General features: G+C 34.2%; 1 protein-coding gene across 3 annotated transcripts in view; it reads left to right on the forward strand.

Moving 5' to 3' along the window:
- Positions 1–21789, forward strand: part of LOC150099511 (zinc finger MIZ domain-containing protein 1-like) — a 350736-nt gene that overhangs the window by 278550 nt on the left and 50397 nt on the right. For 2 of the 3 annotated variants that reach the window (XM_090403404.1, XM_090403403.1), the window contains exons 7-9: positions 7225–7563; positions 18238–18457; positions 20873–21391. In XM_090403404.1, coding sequence (XP_090259530.1) covers positions 7225–7563; positions 18238–18457; positions 20873–21391 — 1078 coding nt within the window. The remainder of the gene's footprint in view (positions 1–7224; positions 7564–18237; positions 18458–20872; positions 21392–21789) is intronic. The other variant, XM_090403405.1, reaches the window with a different exon arrangement.

Genomic DNA, 21789 nt, shown 5'->3' on the forward strand with positions numbered 1-21789 from the left:
GGTTCATTGTGAAACTGGATAGCCCACCAATTCTGCTAACGATTCTCACAGTGCTACCGTAACTTAATTGGAAGAGCAATGGGCCTTGCACCTTTCGATTGGAAAAGATCCGAGTTCGATCCTCGTCATGACGAGAGGAATTATATGGGCTTTTGCAGTTGCAGGTGAGTTAGCTGATCTCATACGGAGGTAACGGATCATTTTTCTCCTGCACACAGACAAATCGGCCAAGGGAACATATCAGTGGCGGCCGGTGAAAATTTTAAGTGGGGGTGCTCCATATACAAAATAAGAAAAAAATAATTAATTTTTTCCTAATCAGTAACCAATTTATTAATAAGTAAATTTACATATTAAAAATATTTCACCCTCATCACGAACACACACACACACTAATAATAAAAGTTTCGTACAAAAGTTTCGTATACAAACCGATGCTGCTCGTTGAGCAGTGTCGGTTTTGACATTCCGACACTGCGTTAGATCGCAGCGCATTTGTTTCGTGTAACGATAATTTTTCATGTAACGCTAATTGAGAAAATATAATTCTTTTCATATTTTCAACAGTGACACTCGTCATAATTCAGCCTTGTATTTATAATAAATAAATAATTATGTTATTTTAACAGAATAAAATAAGGTTTACCAAAAATATTTCGCCACGAACACACACCAATAATAAAAGTTTCGAATCTCACAGAAATAACACGCACAAGTATACAATTTATCTGTAGTAACACTGCTCGTTAAGCAGTGTTGGATTCACTTGTTACTTGCAAACAAATATTGTTAAGTCTAGCCGGAACTGACTGAACGTGATAATTTCGACACTGCGTTAGATCACAGTGGATTTCTTTCATAATCTAAAGTGTTAATCGAACAATTCCAATTATTAACTATTCAATCAATGTTGAAACATAAGCTGTAACCTTTAACATGTTGTATTGCATTTATATAATGTTGTAAGCATTGTTATTATTTATAAACACAAACAAAATTTAATTTTTTCGTTTTTTCCTTGGGGATGCTGCAGTGTCGCAGTGCTTATGTACAAGCCGCCACTGGAACATATACAATTTATAGACAAAAAATACTATTGGTGGTTGGCAGTAGATGGCGTTGTGCATTAATTGTAGTTGGAGAATTAAGTAGGAGTGATGGTGAGTAGTGTGCCCTCCCACAATTAGTCCTTAGATTCCTTGGAGGTATCATCTAATAATAGTAATGGATATTTTGCAAATAGTATGAGGTCTAAGTGATGGAAATGGCTGTGAATTCTGATCAGTAGCAGTTTGTGAGCTTCTACACAGGTGGGGGACACTGATAATTATGTATATATATATATATAGACAGTTTGAGCAGATAAAAAAAATGGCACCTTAATCATATTGGATTGAACAATAATTAAATAATACATATAATTAATTAAACAACTTTCATTGCAAAAATTTTTATTTTTATTGCAAAAAAATTCAACAATATTTATAATATTGTTGAATTAAAATTCATATTTTAATTCTATAGCCCAATGGATAAGGAGGCCCTGTATATAGAAGTGTAAATTCTAAGTTCTGCAAAATATTGTAGGACATCAGGATTATGGTTTCCAGATTTTCAAATCTGTAAAGTGTGCACTTATTTTTTTAAAAATATATATTTTTATATATTGATATAAAAACACACATAAAAACTATAAGCACATCTGTGCTGTGTCTCTTGTATTAACAGGTGCAACTGAAAGTGAAGGAATGTTAGTTGCCAATTCACTGGAGCAGTGACCAAGTACTTGTAGAATAGACACAGTGAAACACTGCATCTGTGATATAGAGGTTGAAGTAAATCTGTAAAATATGGATCATCAATGAGCCTAATTGTTTGCCTCTGGACAGCATCAAGGATTTTAAAGGAAGTTTCAGGTTCACCAACCCCAAACATGTCATCAGTATTCTATGCATGGATGGATTTGTATGTAGTTAGGAGCTGGTTGGGTGTAAATTAACCTTTTGAATGAAAAAGAATGCCTAGTTTCTTGGATGCTGAGCAGCTTATTGATGTGATATATTTATGCCAGGAGAGACTGGAGGTAAATGTTAGTCCAACCAGAGAGATCCGATCTTGTCTGGTGATTTATATGTGCTATGGAGGGTGAGGGTAGGTGAGCTGAGAAAAGGCAAGACTGTGTTTTGGAAGCATTGAACATGACAAGCTTGTCCTTGCCCCATTGAAGGATAGTGAAGGTCACTGTTTAAGACACTAGTTGTAGATGATCTTGTGGCCTGGGATGACAGACTACTGCATGGTTTGTCAAATGAGTGGGATGAGCGGAGAGTACTATTGTCAGCAAAGCTGTGGATAGGATTAGTGGTGATTGCAAGTAGGTCATTCATGAACAAAGAAAGAGTGTGAAGTGATAAGGTGATAGGACAGAGCCTTGAGACACTGCAGCATTGATGGTGAAGCTTGAAGAGAGGGCCATCTATCATAACTCACAGAGAACGACCTGACGTGGCTACCCAATTGCAGAGGGTGGCAGGGAGACCAAAGGATGGCAATTTGTTGAGCAGGCCACAATGCAACACATGGTCAAAGGCTTTAGAAATGTCAAGGGCAAAGCACAAGTTTCTTTGAACCTTTCCATGGCACGTGGCCAGTGGTGGGTGATGTAGGCTATGAATCTTGAATGGCAGAATCTGTACTGGTGGTCGCTGATTAATTGGTGGGCCTCCAAGTAGTGGAGGAGTTGGCTATTGATGACTTTCTCCATTATTCTGGAGAGGACTGAGGTGATGGCAATTGGTCTGGTTTGGTTGATTTTATTACCCTTTTTAGAAATAGGATGGATGTGAGATTGCTTCCATGCATTGGGATAAGTACCAGATGTGTATAATAGATTGTAGAGATGATGCAGGACAGGTGTTAATTCTGGAGTGCAATATTTAAAAAACAATTGAAAAGATGCCATCAGGACCAGAAGGCTTTTTAGTATCCAAGTTTTTTTAGTAGTTTCCTGATTTCTTTTTGTCAAAAAACTAAAGAGGCACATGGTGTTTGGATTCCAGTATGGTAGGAGGTGATTTCTCTTGGTCATCAATGCAGGAGTTTGAGGAAAAGAGTGATGCCAGGAGGTCAGCTTTATCTTTGGATGAAGTAACAGTGGTGCCATCAGGATGAGAGAGAAGTGGAAGCACAGGAAAATAGAAGTTGCATCCAATGGCATTAGTAAGGGACCAGAAGACATGGCTTCCATTTGGACAGGAGCTACTTGCAGTAAGCTAATTTTTTTTTCTTAGACTGCTTTAGTACACTTTCAGTGGAAGCAAGGCTTTGAAAGCAGATGAGGATTATGCCTTGAATTAGGGATGAAGTTCTTCATGCCAGTGAGAATAATTTCTGTAACTCGTTCACAGCAGTTGTTAGAGTCAGATGAGTGGAAACAATAGTTGGACCAAGGAAAGGAGGAGTAGAAATTCTGGAGGTCATTCCAGTTAGCTCCTTTGTAGTGCCAGAGGATGCGAGGTTGGGAGTAGCTGAGGGAGGGGCATTCTGTGAGAAAGGAAACTTGTACAAGATTGTGGTTAAAGTTGCCAGGAGGGGAGGTGACCTCTACAGTGAATCTGGAAGGAGAACTGGTCAAACAGAGATCCAGAGTATTTGGAGAGTGAAGCGAGTTATTAGGAATTTGAGTAGGTGGATGTACAATACAATGTATGTTAGGTCTATACTTATGGCAAAGACTTCTGCTTCTCATCCAGCTTGGTCAGTGGTGTTGGGAGCCAGTTGAAACTGTGGACTTTGAGGTTGCCCAGGAAGATGACCTCACTATTTGGATAGCTGGATTGTAGATGGTTGAGTTTCATGGAAAGGAATGTGAAGAGATCAGAATGGTTATCAGTAATGGTTATCATTTGTTGCATTTATTGGAGACCAGTAAATGCAACAAATGAGTGTTACTAAATGGGACAAGGAAACATTGAGCCAGAGAATGTCAAAAGCTGGGGATTCTAAATCAGCTATTCTCTAGCAGGCTATGTCAGATGCCACAAAGGCACAGATGCCACCCTTGTGGCAAAAAGAATTGTGAAATGTAGTTTGGGGACTGGATGTGGACAGGCAAAGATGTTGCAATCTGGGTTTCTATCAGGAATAGGATGTCTAGTCCAGAATAATGCAAGTGATGGTGAATGTCATTTCTGTTTGTGTTAATGCCACAAACACAATAGACAGACCTGATATAGGGACAGATTATAGATGTAAAAAAATATATATATTGAGCAATGGTTGATGTGCATGTTAGGGACTTGAGGCTAAAGATCTTGCTCAGCATGTTTTCCTCAGTCAACATGAATAATGACTTAGCTGAAAGACATTATGTACTTTGGAATGCATCTGAAACACAGCTCTTCTGGATTTAATTACATAAACCACATATGTAGTCCTCTTCAACCAGTAGGCTTTGAGTTTAAATCCTACTTTGGGTATGTTTAGCGATAGGTGGGAGATGCATTTCATTGCCCAGTGTGAGACTATTGTTTATTGGGGGCCTGCAGTGCCTTGAAAAAGTTTCATTTGACCTCTAGAGCAGGGTTTCTGGATTATATAACCTTAGCTCACTCACAACATTAATACTATTAATGTACATTTAGGATAACAGCCTTTTGTGTGTAGGGGAAGGAATTTACATTAAAAAATACCACTTCTATAAGTGGCCTCTCCTCTTGTTCTGCTCTCCTAAGTTAAATAAGTTAAACAATAATGGTCTTAAATTAGACTCTTGTAGTAGCAGTGACTTTCTTCTTCTGGGATGCTGCTTTTCTTTCAGACAACCTCATCTCTTATTCATTTCACCGATTCATTATCCAACCTATCCAAAATCGAAGTTGGATTTACAAAATCCAGATATATGCTATATATATTGATCTCCCTCATCCATTGCATTTGTAATCCTATTGTGATATGTGAAGTGCTAAAACAACCTTGCCCTTAACAAACCCATACGACTCATTGAGAATTCTTGTTATCAGCTCAGTCCTGGATTCTGTTCCTCACTAACCTCTTCATCTTAACCACTCCTCTGCAGATCAGCCTGTAAAATATCCAAAGTGTCAGTCTTATCCCCCCCCCCCCCCCCAATACAGTAATGGAACAATTTGCCTTCAGTTCCTCTGGAAACATTTCCTTATTAATTAGTTATTTAATAAGGAAATAATTGAGTTATTTAGTTTTTCATATACTTCATACTTGCTCACTTCTGTTCCCTTTTCACTATTTCATCATTGCTTAATATTTGTATAATATCACGCTCACCATCATGAAATACCTCAATGAAACTGCTCATTCAGGCAGTTCATTGTATGCAGTGGGATTACTTGGCTACCCTGTTATCACAACTAACATCATCCTCCTTTAATCATTCTTCTATAATCTCAGTTCAGTGGTAGATTACCCAATAGGCTCACTAGGTGTGCACCTAGGGCCTTGTCATCTCCAGGGGCCTCAAAAATTACATAGCAAACATACATACACATATATATAAAGAACCTTATTGAGCCTCAAAGGAACATAATCCACTACTGTCTCAGTCTCATCTGTGTTGATTTGACTAAAATGTTATGTTATGAATAACACAAGAGATTCCTTAGTAAGAGGTATGATGTACTGATTTTCTGTATTCAAGTGACATTTGAGTTGGCTAACCTAAATATCCACACCACAATATTGCTGCACTTTGCAAAGGTATTTGGCATGATTTTGTATGTAAATTATGTGAATTAGAGCAAATAGGGAAGGATATATCACTTCAACCCTCTTTAATCTGATTAAAGAGGGTTGAAGATAGATATACATCAGAGTAGTTGGCAATGTAGAATCTAGACGGCAGTGACTACTGGTGTGCTGCAGGGCTTGCTGCTGTTTAATTGGTCTGAACGATACTTGGAATGTTTTAAGGGGAATATCTAGTTGTTTGCTAATGATGCTAACCTGGGAGGACTACATCATCTTTGTATAATAAAGATGATGTAGTGATCTTAAAGGAGGATTTGAATAGACTAACATTATGGGAAAAGGATGATGGTTGCCATTTCATTGTACCAAGTATAAGGTTATGGGCACTTTATGCAAGATACTGAAGATAAGATAATGAAAGAGAACTGGACATAGCATAGAAGCATAAAAATCAGGAAAATCCATGCTATATGTTATGTATGAGGAAGGCAAATTCTTCTAGGACTATTCTGAAATGGTGGTGCATATTGTATACTGAGGTTCATTATAAAAAAGGAAAAAGGAAACCAGTGATTAAAGTTATAAGAGAAAGAAAAAGTGTGTGATGGGTTGGTTGGTTATTTAGTTTATGCCAAGCTAACTAAGGCTATAAGGCAAACATATATCTCTAAATTACTTTGCTTTGACTTTGCATATTATACAAGATGAAAAGCCTTAATCATTTCTGTATTAGACCAGCTGATTCACTTGTAGTTGAAAAGTTCTTATAATTATTTCTTATGCTATGATGGAAATTTAATCCAAGTCTTTCCAGCCAAAGGTATCCAACCAGTCATCACTCTCAACTGTGCTGCAGTTTGGAATGTTTTAATGCTTATGTTGTAATAAAAATGAACATGATGCAAGCTAAAAATGTTTTATGTCAGCATTGTCTTTTTTTTCCCAAGTGTGTTATGCAAATAATATGCTTAAAAAAGTGGATGTAAATAAAGTAAAGAATTTTTTTTGTAGAGAAAATAGTTTTTGCATTTAATTGTAATTCAAAATTTTAAATGATTTTACCAAATAAGGATTTGTTTTAAAAATTAAGTAATGATAAACACCATTTATTGAGGTTAAACTGCAAAAATCTAAACACAAACAAATATACACATATGTACACAAAAATTAAGTTATTTAAAAAAAAAAGTCAAATAACTTTGCAGGTTAGATAAGAGTGAATAGAAAGTTATAGTTAGGAACTTCTGGGTTATATATGAGGAAATACACATTTCTGCTACTAAATGTGTAGCCAGAGAATTTTTTACTTGCAATAAGATTAGTTTTAACTTTTCACTCTTCAAATATGTAATAGTTTTCGAAAGTAAACAATCTATTTAATTTGGAAATTTGTATAGAATTTTTTTTCATTCTTTCTCTCAATTTATATTTTAAATATTATATAATCTTGAACACATTATCAAGGTGCAATTAATAAATGTTTTTTGCCATGCATTTTAGCTATTCCTGTTTTAGTGATAATACAATGGCCACCATGGGATGGCAGCAGACTCCTCAACCTGGTCCACCTCCTCCAGGGCATGGTCCACCTCCTTCTCAGAATCATCAGGGAGGACAGCAGCAGCTCTCTGTGGTCACTACGGTTTGGGGTGTCACAACAAGCACACAAAGCGGTCCTGTAGCCCATAGTTCTTTTGGAGGCACCACTAATACTACTATGGCACAAACACCATATTCCCCAGCCCAGCAAGGTTATCCAAGTGGACCTGGTGGTATTCCTCCAAAGCCATACCCTCCACCAGGAATGGCAGCAAGGCAAAGTGCCCCAGGATATAATGGGTAAAGGAACTGTTTTTTGATTTACATCCATGTTCATTATCTTGTAAACTTTATCTAAACTCTAATTATCTGAACTGCACAGGACCATGAAAATATTACTAAAACAAGCATTCAGATGACTGGAGAAATGCATTTTACTAGTACAGTTATTGAGTAAAAAGAAATTTATTCATGAGTACTTCATATTCAGATGTTTTAAATTATACGCTGTGAGCAGACAGTGTATTTTTTTTTTAATATATCAGTTTACTGCATTACTCCTTTCAAAGTAAAGTTTAAAGCTTTACTTTATAGAAATTAAAATGTAAAAAAAAAAAATTAATTTCTGACTCAGAATTATTTTCAGGATATTTCAGGATAAATGTTCTTTAAAATGGTTGGTATGTATTATTTTCACTCAGAGCTCATATGTAGTCTTTTGGCAATGCTAATCATATACCTACATGAACACAATGTCAGAAAAATGTAAATTACTGTGAATTTTAACCAGCGATTAGATATAATTACTGGAATACATAAAGTAACCTCTGTAGCTCCATTAGTAATGACAATGCCCCCTATTATTGGAAAGCTGTGGCTTTGAATTCCATGCAGGACATAAAAGACCTTTTCAGTTGAAGGTGAGTTAGCCAGGTTATTTTCTCTTAGAAAGTCAGTTTTTTTCCTCTCTAAAGATGTGGAAACCTAACTAGAGAAAGATACAATTCACAGATAAAGAAGTTTTGCAGATAAGATTAACTAACCCCATCACAGCATTAATTAGTTTTATATGAAGACAAGTTTATTTGTTGTGACAGGCACTGTGCTTAACATGCTGAAAGAAGATGAGGAATACATGAGTAATGCTTAAAACTGTCATAACTATTGGAATACTAAAATATTTTGTTCTAAAATAATATAAAATAACTACTGGATTTCAAAAGAACATCAAAATCCTGGGAATTGAGAATTTTAGAAATATTAGTCTCATATGCAGATGCTAATAAATATTGTTAGACAGGCTGCTGTGTGCTAGCAGCTCACAAGTATGTTACAGTTCAGTGGATCCATTTTGTATATAATGTTATAACATTATATGTTATATGGAAATATTATAACATTTCCATGCTATAACAGATAAAGCATAATGAGATTCTTTGTTCAATATTTTACATACTGTTCTTTAATGTAAAAATAAATATATTTATTTTACTTATAAGTAAATAAATATAATTTATTTATTTGATAAAATATATTTATTTTTCTTGTTATCACTATTTTCTCCTGTCTCATGCAAGTTTCATCATCTTCTGGCTCAGGAAGTTTGTGTATGTTTATAATGTCTGTAACCATGCTAACTGTGGTCTTCCTTTGGATCTCGATCCCTTCATCTGTCTATATGCATACGATAGTCTTTTTGGATGCATCCAGACTATGAACCATTCCTGCTGTTGTCATTTGTTATTATTCATAAGCACTTCTGTAGTGCAATTGGAACAACGATAGCACATTGTGCCCTTCGGTTGGAAAATGCCTAACTTCAATTCTCATCATGACAAGAGGAATCTTTATATGGATTTTTTTTTCAATTGAAGGTGAGTTATCTGATCTCATATGGAGGTAGCAGGGTTTTTTTCATGTGCAATTTACAGACAAAAACATATCAATTGTGATGGATAGTAGATGGCATTGTGTGTAGATGATGATATGGTAGTAACGGTTCTGTGTAGTTGGTGGAGATGGAGAGCTGTAAAATAGAGTGCCTCCCTCGATGAGTCCTTGGACTCCTTGGAGGTGTCACGCAATAACAATACTATTCCTACTACTGCTACTACTATTAATAATAATAATAATTGTATGTGATCTATCAAGTTCATATCTTATTTGTTCATTTGTTTGGAATTCTGTCAGTGTATTTTATTACTTTTCTGGAGTCCTTTCATTTCAAAAGCCAGGCGTTTTCTTGTAGCATCTTTTCTAATTGTCTATGTCTCAGCTCCATAAAGGGTAGTGGAAATAATGATTTTATTATAGAGCATTGGTTTCAAGAGATTGGATAATTTATTATTTTTCCATACTTTTTTGTAATTTAGTCATCATTGTCCGTCCCATTAAGAGTCTGTTTAATTATTGCAGTATATTTTATTCAATATAATGTATTTTACTCAACCTATAAAATGATAGTTGTGTGTTTCAGCATGCTTGGAACTACCAGCTCTAACTCTCTGATGCTGTATAAATCTATTAAGATAACTGATATAACTGAAAATATCATTCGTGTTTGTAATAAGCATATCATAAATTACCTTCTTTAGTTTGCTAATCCAGCATTTATTCATATTGGAGGTTTAATGGAGTGAAAAACATGAGTTTCTCCCAGCACACAAACAACATTTATTCACTTTCAGTGCATAAATTGTTGAAGTGCAGTAATTATTCGAATTTTCATCATTATTCAACATCTGTCATAGGAATTGATTTTTTTAGAAATGAGTGATCTGTTTTATTTGTCATTATTCTGGGATCTTAACTATGAAGAAGCTTTGTTTTCCTTCTGTCAATGATATATATATATATATATATATATGCACATAAAATAAGATTGACAAGTTTCTGGGTTATAGATGAAGGTTATTCACTGTATTCAGAACTTAATAATTATCAGTATAACACAGGGCATAATCTATATTAAGACCCAGCACTTGTGTTGGCCTACTAAGCAAATAAGAGTACTATGTGCTTTTATAAACTGGAGATCAATATTTAAGCCTTTGAGGTCACTGTGTTCCTTGAAGAGTTATCCAACCATAACATGACTGAATGGCCTTGTTGCTGTTGTTGTACTTGCAGCTAGGCCAATTGCTGTGTTCAGTCCTTCACTGAACTGCTGAGAATAGTTAAATTAATATTAGTCAAGCTTACTGCCTTCTTTCTTGTTTATATAGACAGTTGTATAAGGGTTTGATATGTTTTGGCCCACTTAAGCTTTAAATAGGTCAGGCCAGGTGAGACTTCAATAGATGCTATACCTAGAAAACAGTCTTCTTTTGTGTGGGGTGGCTAATTTTGATTCCTACAGGCTTCCTCTTCGAACTCCACCCACACTAAGTATGTATTAATGTCAGAAATTAGATTATTTTTTGTTTTTATAAAATATTTCATTGGATGGCATTTGCTTATTACTATATATATATATATTTTTTTTCTGTATGAAGTGATAGAATGAAATAGAAAACAGCTATTTAACTGGAAAGTATTGTAGCTGATCACTGACTTGATTCTAATTGGTATTTTGTTTCATTAACACTTTCTATTTAATCATTACGTGGTACCTGGAAAACAACAATTCTCTTTTTAATTTATATCATATTTTTTATGATTCTATCACAATTAATTATTATGATATTAGATTACTAGCATTGTGTAGTGTAGTATAGTGTAATGTAGTGTAACGTGTATTTTAATATTTATTCTTATTTTAATAGGATGAATACCGCATGATAGAAATTTTCACTTCTGTCCAAAGAAATCACTGAAGCACAGAAGTGTCTTCAGTGTTGACAAGCATGAAGAAATGTGTCAGCTCATTTTAACTGTCAATGCAGTTAAACATAGTTAAAATGCAGCCAACAATTAAGTTCTTGGCTTACTGAAGAGTTGGTTGATTAGTCTACAACAATTTTCCTTACCCACTTATCTCTAAATAACATGGACATTCTCTTATGCTTATTATAGTGGACAGTGAAAATTTGACACCAAGGAAATTTGCTTTCCATATTATAAATAAATAAATAAAAAAATCATAAATCTAGTATTTGTAACAAATTGAGTTGGAAAGACTGATTCTAATATTTAAACGAATTCGCTTAGTTAATTCAGCTTATTTCATTCATTTGTCTGAATCCTTCCTCTTTTTAATGTTTTTTCATTCTTAAAGCTTTGGCTAATTAACATCATTAAAATTAAGTGAATCAATATTCTAATTAATGGGTTTTAGAAATTCTTTCTTCACATGGGTCTTAACAAAGCCATCTGCTTTCATTCTAAAGAAATTGGTGTGTTAATAATTTTGTAACTGTATTATATAATAAAATATAACCATATTATGGCCATTTACACTGATTTGGGACAATCAATGCACTACTATTAGAAGCCAGTATTATTGGCAGCACCTTCCCAAAGCCCAATATAATCCTATCCTCTCCCATAGTCCATAATGGGCTGTTGGGTCACTCATGGTTAAGCCATGAATGTCTAATGGGCAGTGAATTAAGGCAGATGGCGCTCATCTCTTCTTCTGTCTTCGTCTATATGTCCTATGGCTATATCCTGTATGTTCATGGGTCCAGTTTGCCTGTTTGCAGGATGAAAAACCCCAGGATAAACTGGAGAAAAAACCCTGCTGTCCATGCCCAAGATCGGCTAACTTGGCTATGGCTGAGGAAGATCCTTCAGCTCCTCACGTCTCCGACAGGAATTGAACCTAGGATACTCCTTCCCGAGGCATATGATTGCGAAGCGCACAGCCACTAGGCTAACCGCATTGATGCACAATATAATAATTATGAGTAAATTAAAATCAACACTATGATTTAAAAATTCTTATAACTGGGAAGGAATCATCAGCAATAGTGCTTTCAGTGATGTGATTGCATTTTGAAATAAAAAAATGATATTGATAAAAAGTGCACTTCTAAGTTTTATTTACTATAAAATTTAAGTTTCTGTTTTTTATTGTTTTTCATTCAAGTTATCATCAGTATTGATAAACATTAAACCCACCTTGACTGAGTGTTTATAGCTACTATTTTAATATTTATTCTGTTAATAATTCATAATTGACTTCCTTGTTATAGGAACTTTAATATTTGCTTGAAAAATTACTTTATAAAGTAATTTTTTATTTTTTTTTATGTTGATCCCACAAATGAGAAGTAGAAGAACACATAAGCACATCACTGCTGTGTGTGTGTGTGTGTATGCAGTACAGGTGAGGGTTGGGAAAGATGTTATTGACTTATTTTATTTTTATTTTTTGAAGAGTTGCAGCTTGTAGTTGTTTCAGAATACTTCATGAAGAAGGCAAGGCTGTTCCAGAGGACAGAGAGAGAGAGAGAGAGATAGAATGAAAGTGGTTTAGCATATTTGCAGTTGTGCTGAAAAGAGATGTTGCAGCTGCTGCTGCTGCTCTTGTTTTAACAGGCCCAACAGAAAATGAAGGAATGATGGTTATCAGTTCACTGAGGAAGTGGCCGTGAAAGTACTGATAGAACAGACACAGAGAAGAAACAGTGTAGTGTGATAGAGGCTGAGGTGAGTCTGTAAGGGAGGGATCATCTATGTGCTGAATTTTTCTTCTATGGACAGCACAGAATTTTTAGAAAAGTTTTAGGTGTACCAAAACATGTGAGCAGTATTCTAAGGGTGGACAGATTTAGGATTTGTATAGAGTTAATAACTAGATGTGAGAAAGCCATTTATGTAATGTGTTTATGTCAGGAGAGGCTGAAGGTAAATGTCAGTCCAAGCAGAGTGAGCGAGTGAGTGAGAGAGAGAGAGAGAGAGAGAGAAATCTGGTCATATTGCAAAAATCAAGGATTTTTGTAATACTGAGGATAGGAATAGGTGAGCCGAGCCTTTTGCGAGAGAAAAGGCTAGACTGCATTTTGTTGGCAATGAAGGTGACCAGGGCTCTTCTTTCCCCATAAGGATAGTATGGAGATCAGTGTTTAAGGCACTGGTTGAAGGTTATCTTGAAGCTTGGGATGTCTTAGCACTCCATGGTTTGTCAAACATTTTTAGTATATGGCAGTAGCCTAGATACCAGTATAAGCATTTGGATCCAAGATGAAGTATTATTCAGAAGTTACTACTTCTAGTTTGTCTATTTTGAGGGATGAAAACCAAAGTTTCCAGGAGAAAACTTTCCACCTCCATAGAAGACCAGCTAATTCACTTTTAGTCAAAAACACCTGCTAAAGGTTCCTCACATCACAGACAGGAAATAGAACCCAGGTCTTTCTGACTAAAGGGCTTCATTTATACCGACTGAGCTATGGAGGCTCAGTTTGTTAACTGTGTAGGATGAATACAGTGTGCTATCATAAAATAAATAGAGAAATAGTTACAAATGCTGTTTTGCTTTAAAAAAAGTTTTTTTTTTTTTTTAGGCTTCTTCTCTTTTATATCCATAACAACATATGAAATTACTGCTTTAGTTTGACATTTAGACTTAACTCGCTATCCTGTCAAACATTTGCATTTCCTATTAAAAGAAGGTATACTTGAATATATTGTAGATTAACAAATGAAATAATCATGGAAGATAACAAACATTTGTCTGTAAATTGGAACAGCTTACATTGTTTTTGCTAACTCAACATACTTGCTTTTAGGTGCATTTTACAGTGCTTAGGCACATATGCCAGAGTAGTTTTTTTCAGTCATCTGCTTGCCCAGTGCTCTCTTTCTATTTATATGAACATTAGCATTGTTGCATCTCTAGCTCGATGGATTTTGGTGAAATATATAATAAATTTAGTTTAATCCTTTATCCAAGTGTGAGCAAAGAAAGTTTGCACCTGAAAGTAACTTCAGGACTGGGGTAAAGTAGTACAACACTGGGCAACTCATTGCAAAGGTGGAGCAAGCCAACATCACTCCTATCTCAGTATCTCCCATAATGCAAAACACATCTCCTTGCAGATATGTATAATGTTATGCATTAAAGGAAGGGCCACTATCCAGACTAGTTTCAATCTTTATTGAGGTCTCTTCAGTGGGAGCCAGGCCCAAGTGGAGATACCAGGCAGAAGCATTAGCAAGGTCATCTCTGTCTATAGGAGTTGCCAAATGGTGTGCCACCCTTTTATTAAATTACTCTGGATTTAGAGAAAGTTGTTGAAAGTTTATTTTTCACTTTTATTATTGTTAGAATATAATAAATTTAGTTTAATCCTTTATCCAAGTGTGAGCAAACAAAGTTTGCGCCTGAAAGTATCTTCAGGACTGGGGTGAAATATAGTATTTGGGATAGTTTCTAAAATTTATTAAGCCATTAATTTTGGTTTAAATTGCATGCATTTTAGTCACTAAAATTCAAAAGTTACCTGAAATTTACAAATTATGTTACAATTGTTTAACAAAATTAAAAATTTCAATATGCATTTTCTGTAATAATGAACGATATCATTTTACAAGCAGTCTATTAATTTGTTATCAAATCAGATATTCATCACATTAACTGACTGTGTTATGAAGTATCTCCATAACAATTATACATGTCCGTAACATGTACAATTTCTATGTTTTTATAGAAGGGGTGCCAAGTAACACTGATTCAAAGTTTGAAGAATTTGTCAGATATCGGAGATCATTTGTTTATTATTATTATCAACTCCTATGATATCACTATATGGACTTACTTTCCGAATGCTCACCCGACTTTTTTTTTTAAATGTGGGTCCCACCCATGATATATCATACTTGACAATAAGTTATACTCTTGTTGTAATTCTTTACTCGGGCTGAAGTATCTTCACAACTAGTCTACTTATATGTGGAGGTTGTTGACATAAGATCAGTTACCTCAGTATACCATAATGTAAAAGCATTATGGGAAGGATCACTATTTGGACCCTTTATTGAAAGCTAGACCCAAGAAGATATCAAGGCTAAATCAATGCAGAAATCATACATATATGTATATGTATGATTATATATATATATATATATATCAAATTCCTTTATCAAATCTTTTGCAGTATCATTAGCGGATAAGTTGTATAAAAAACTCTACTTTTTTTTTTAAACGTGAGTCCTGAGTTAAGAATTACAACAATACTCTTGTTGTAATTCTTTACTCAGGCTGAAGTATCTTCACAACTAGTCTACTTATATGTAGAGGCTGTTAACATAAGATCAGTTACCTCAGTATACCATAATGTAAAAGCATTATGGGAAGGATCACTATTTGGACCCTTTATTGAAAGCTAGACCCAAGAAGATATCAAGGCTAAATCAATGCAGAAATCATACATACATATATAAAGCGCCTCCGTAGCACAACTGGAAGAACAACGGTACATTGCGCCCTTCGATTGGGATAGGCCTAAGTTCGATTCTCGTCGTGATGGGAGGAATCTTTATCTGGACGATTTCAATCGAAGGTGAGTTAGCCGATCTCATACGGAGGTAGCAGGGTTTTTTCTCCCGGAAACTCAGGTTTTTCATCCTGCATACAGACAAATCGGCTCTTCAGAACACACGCAATTAAAGACAAAAAATACTAGTTGTGGTGGAGGTGGGCGGTAGATGGCATTGATGGAGATGATTCGTAGTAGAGGTTCGGTGTAATGGTTGAGACAGTTGTAGGTGTCCTCCTGTGATGAGTCTTCAGACTTCTTGGAGGTGTCACAAATAATAATAATAATAATATATATGTATGATTATATATATATATATATATATATCAAATTCCTTTATCAAATCTTTTGCAGTATCATTAGCTGATAAGTTGTATAAAATCATGTGAGATGTGTGCATATGATATGATGTAAAAAAAAAACCATTACTATTAACTATTCTGACAACTAGCACCTCACATTCAAACCATTAATCTGTTATTTGGTTGAAAGCAGCTTACCATGTAGCAGTATGCATGAAAACTGCTGTATAATAAAAAAATATTGCAGTATATCCATCTCCCTTGTCCAATGCTGTTCTTATATTAATATGAAACAAAGAAATTTTAAAATATGCATATAAACTTAAAATAGACAAAATTAAAATTAGAAAAAATTAGAAAAAAATTAGACAAAAACTATTCTTTTCAGAGTTTCTATCCATTAATTCTAGTAGCAAGTTTCTATCCATTAAGGATAATGAAATTGAAAAATAATCTAGTAAATCCCCTTTTAGCAGTTACAATTTCAAATGAAAAACTTTCTCATGTAGATTGTAAAAAGAAACTAAACACACCTTTGCTTTGAAATATTAACATTATGCATATTCATATATATATGCATTTTTTTAAAAATATGATATTGTATCACTATTGCAAACTAAAATGTAATTTTAATAACTGTAAGCTATGAAAATCTGTTTGACTGAAAAGTCAATCTGATGCATTTTTCAGGCTTTGCAATTCTTATTGCTATATTTAAACATTCTTTAATAAAGAAGTTATGAACTACAATATGCAGCGTGTGACATAGGCATTTACAGATAAAGCAAGTATAATAGTGGTAGTACTAGTAGTAGTATTTATCCTTTACAACTGTAATTATCCTAATTATCCATAAGCGTGGCAGCAAGTGATGGTAGGATGTGTGCAACACCCACACTCATACTTGTTTCTTAATCATATGCAACCTTGGGATCATCAAGAGACCCAGATTTGCATCACATGTAACATAGCCTCCTCCTGAGCTTTCAAGGTTTTATGCCAGAATGTTCAGATCAAGCAAAACCCACTGTCCCAAATAGCTGACTGAAGGTGAGTGAGTTTTTATTGGGTCAGTTGACTTGTTGAGTCCATAAGAACACAAGGACATTCCAAAGTATTTGACAGTTGTAGCATAATATGTATGGCACAATAGCATTTCCTTGAGGTCTTTGAATTATATGATCATACTTATTTTGTGTTATCTTAAGAAAAAGTTATTCTGTATTACATGTTTAAGAAAACATTATTTATAACTTATTAACATCCATTATTATTTGTATGAATTATGATTGTTGTTTTATATATAATATATTATATTATATTTATAATATAATATAATATATTATATATAAAATTTTTCTTTTAACATTTTTATTTATGTTTCATTGAATTGGTGTTTCCACTCTCTCTCTGTATTTTTTTAAAATGTAATTACTTTTTTTTTATGTGGCTCATACCCATGAAAGGTTTATTTGTAATCCAATAGTACATTCATACCATGGGTGGACTATGATTTATTTTTATTGTATTTTTATTTATTTTTTGCATAGTCCTTGCTCTAACTTTTTCAAGCCACTTCAGGCCTCCAGTAAGTGGGGTGATGATCTCACACCAGGTGATGAATGTATATGTGGCTTGAAAAAAGTTCCATGTTTGGTCTTAAGTTGGTATTATTATCTGGTACTCATTACCATTGTATGGTAATTAGTAACACCTTCCATTCAGCACTGAGTGCAGCTGCCCTTGTTGCTACAGCTACAGCAGGGTTTCCGGATTATGTAAAAAATTTAAAAAATACGAAAAAAATATAAAATTAATAAAAATAGAAAATAAATTCTTAGCCCACCATAGCACTAATGAACTATTGGTTTGTAAGAATTTATTATAGGTGGGAGACAAAAATATATGTATATATCAGTTTGTGTTGAAGTCATTGTATTATTGAAATACTTTTAAAGGTTCTTTAAGAAAATACTTTTGAATATTTAATGTCTTGCTATTATTTTTCCTACATCTACAGAACAGGAGTTCCCAGAATTTTACATTTCAAATGTAAAGAGTTTAGAATCCCCCCCCCCCCATACCACCCACTACCCATAATTCTTATTTTCTTTAAAAGAAAGAATGAATGATCTTACTTACCTACAAGATTGCCAATTTAATCTCTTTTCTAATATTTAATATAAAATATGACAAAAATGTATACAGTATTTAATTAAATATATTATGTTTTTTTTTTTTTTAACTAGATATGGACCAACCCCTTCTTCCATGACAACTGGTATGGGAGGCTCTATTCCAAGCACAGGGCATGGTAATGGTAATGAGTACCAGACCTCCCATTCAGCACTGAGTGCAGCTGCCCTGGTTGCTGCAGCTGCTACAGCTACAGCTACAGCAACTGCTAGTGTTGTAGCTTTACAAGAAAGACAACAGCATGAAGCAGCTATCACCAATCAGTATGGACAGGTAGGAGAATGTTATGTGAAATAATTATTTCATCTAACTATGTTACCTCTAGCAGTCCATGATTTTATATGCATATTACGACTATTTTCAAATGTGTGTAATAGCTTCCATATTTTTACTCAGTTTTAATTAAACAAATTAAATTATTCATTTAATTGAAGTTTATATTCTAGGATGAAGAATAAAAATTCAGCTGAGAGTGCAATTTTCAGCCTCTTATGAAGCTTAGAATCAAAATGAAAATTGTGTCCACTTGACAAAGAATGCTAAGACAAAAAAAAAATTATTGGAAATTAATGACAACCATTTCTATGGAAAATGAGAAAAATTCAATATAACTGTGGTGGACAACAACATTCCATGATAGTGGATTGGAAGAGGTGGCAGGCACGACTAGTCTGCTCACAGCTTCAACTTAAGGCAGGAGGTTATCATAACAAAACTGGATTTTGATAAACTAGAATATTCCAGATAAGATTTATGCAAGCATACCCGAGTAAAGGCTAAGAAAAATTGTGGAAGGGAAACTTGGATAAGAACAATCTGGGTTCAGGCTAAATCGAGGGTGTCAGGATCAGATTTTCACTTTAAGACAAATAGTTGAGAAATCATAAGAGTATAACAAGGATCTGTATTTAAGTTTTATAGATCTGGAAAACCATATGATAATGTGTCAAAAGAAAAGCTGTTTAAATGCTACAATTATATAGTGTAAGTGGAACATTATACCAAACAATATATTCTATATTTTGGTTATAAGTCAGCAGTTAGACTTGAAGGAAAGACAGGAAGATGGTTTGATGTTAAATCATGTGTGAGACAAGGGCACTTATTATCTCCACTGTTATTCACCATCTATATGGGTCATATCATAAAGGAAAGTGTCATTAAACCTGATATCAAAACTGGAGCTATTAATCTCAGCTCTTTACTTTATGCAGATGATGTTGCGATGTTAAGTAAATGTAGTACAAGTCTGCAGGATTACAATTCCAGGATGATAATAACAATAATAATAAAATTGAATAACTGCTGTAATAAACTAGGTTATGAAAATCTGTAATTAAAAGACAGACTATTATATAGTGTAAAATAGGCATGAACATTGAAAACATACATTTTAATGTACCTGAATGGGAGAATAATAGTTCTGTAGGTTCTCCCATTCTGTAGATTCTAGTATAAATTAGCAAAAGACAGCAAATTAAATATGGAAATAGACACCAGAATTAACAAAGCAACAGAATTGAACACTGTCTTGTACAAACCAATTCTAACTTATGGATCTGAGAGCTGGGTTAGAAATAAAATACTTGATCAAAGACTGGAAACCACAGATATGAGAGTTCTGAGAAAGATTAGATTTTTATTATTAAAACTTTGTATTAAAAAATACAAGAATATTAAAAATACAAAAAAAAAGAGGAAGGACCTTGACATCATTAACATTGAGGAATGTGGGAGCAGAGCTAATCTCAGGTGGTATTGCCACTTAAACAGAATGGGATAGGAAAGGTTAACAAAACAAGTGCTTTGCTAATCTTTCTTGGTAGATTAAGATGTAAGTGGATTGAGACAAAAAGTGCTTTGGGAGACTAAAATATAATATTTGACAATGTTGGAGTCTTAACAGATAACAGATTAATTGGAAGAAATTTGTCGATTGAAGGTTGGTAGCGATGCTGAGGTTTCATGTAGTACTATCATAAATCTTGTACCCCCTTTCTCCCCTCCAGATACATATCAGATGATGAACAAATGTCAGAAAGAAATGAAAATTGACCAATATACAGTAGAAGAGGTTAAGAATTTTACTTATGTGGGAGCTAATGTTGATACTGACCATTGAACTGAAAAGGATATAACACAAAGATTGACAAAGCAATGACTGCTTTCAGAAGATTGAATAATATGTTCTAAATTATTTAAGTATTATAAACCAAAATAAAGTTCTCCAGTCAGTTGTTAATTCTGGTGATCAGAGACGTGGAAATCAACAAAGAAGCAGGAAGCCAAATTAAATAGCTTTCAAGAGTGTTTGCTTAAAATATTAAAAATATTTTAGCTAGTGTATATCAAATGATGAGTTACATAAACAGACAAGCAAAAAGAATGTATTGCCAGTGAAATAAAAAGACGAATATGAGGGCATATTGGCTATGAGAATGGACGAAAATTCAAGGATTGGAATTTCTCCTCAGTCTGGATATTGGAAGTTGGGAACATTGGTTTCCAGATTACCTCACATTTAGATGAATTATGTTTACAATATTTTGTGGTCAGAATTGTAGTATAATAATTTGTTTTTATTGGCTATTAGATTTATGTGTACTCTTGAATACAATAAAATTTTTCATTTCCTTATAGCATGACTTAGCCAAATTAATTTAATGCTTTATTTATTTTTCTTTATAGGTGTCAAGTATGCAGGGACAACAGCAATATCAGCCAGGCTATGGACCACCTAGTTCTCAAAGGGTTCCTTCAAATTCTAGTATAAGCAGCTCCATGAATACTCCAATGGGTACTCCCATGGGAGGCCCACTGAATAACATGTCAAGTCAAATGCCCGGCAATATGAACTCCATGAATAGTTCGATGATGAATTTACCTAATTCTATGACTCCAATGAGTACTATGAACTCTCCTATGTCAATGAATGGACCTGTTGGTATAAATACTCCTATGAATAAAGCAGCAATGCAAAGTGTACAACCAATGAGTGGACCAGCACAGCCTCATCCAGGAATGTATGGAAGTGGATCACCTGGAGTTGGTCCTCAAGTACGTAGTCGACCTGCTCCTTATTCTTCTCCACAACAGCATATGGTGCAAAAAAGGCCTGCTCAGTATACTCCTATGGTGCAGCAGTATGGTCCAGGAATGCAACCCTATGGTGCCGGCACGCCACAACCAAGTTATACTCCAGTACAGGTAAAGAGAAAAAAAAATTTTTTTTTTTCAACTGTAGTGGGAGCTCCTTATCTGCTTATATATGTATTGTAATAATGCACTGAGTAATGTATTATTCTTCTATTTTTTGAAATTATTACTTCATTTAAGACTTTACAATTACACACATATTCACAAGAATAAATAATTGTTTTCTTTTATTTTATTATTATTGCAAATATTTCAACCAGAAATGAACTGGCTGTCATCAGTGCATTGGTATAATCACAAGGTGAAGTGAAGCTAGAACAAAGAACGTTAATCCTATTTACATAGCTGAGCTACATGTTGGATTATACTATAGTGCCTAAAACACTTCTATACCAGGATTTCCTACATAATATGATGCTCATAAATGCCAACCAGAAGTCTCTTTAGTG

Source organism: Typopeltis vanoorti, chromosome 14 (assembly GCF_054136105.1).
Source record: "Typopeltis vanoorti isolate ZY-2024b chromosome 14, IOZ_Tvanoo_1.0, whole genome shotgun sequence".
Taxonomy (NCBI): Eukaryota; Metazoa; Arthropoda; class Arachnida; order Uropygi; family Thelyphonidae; genus Typopeltis; species Typopeltis vanoorti.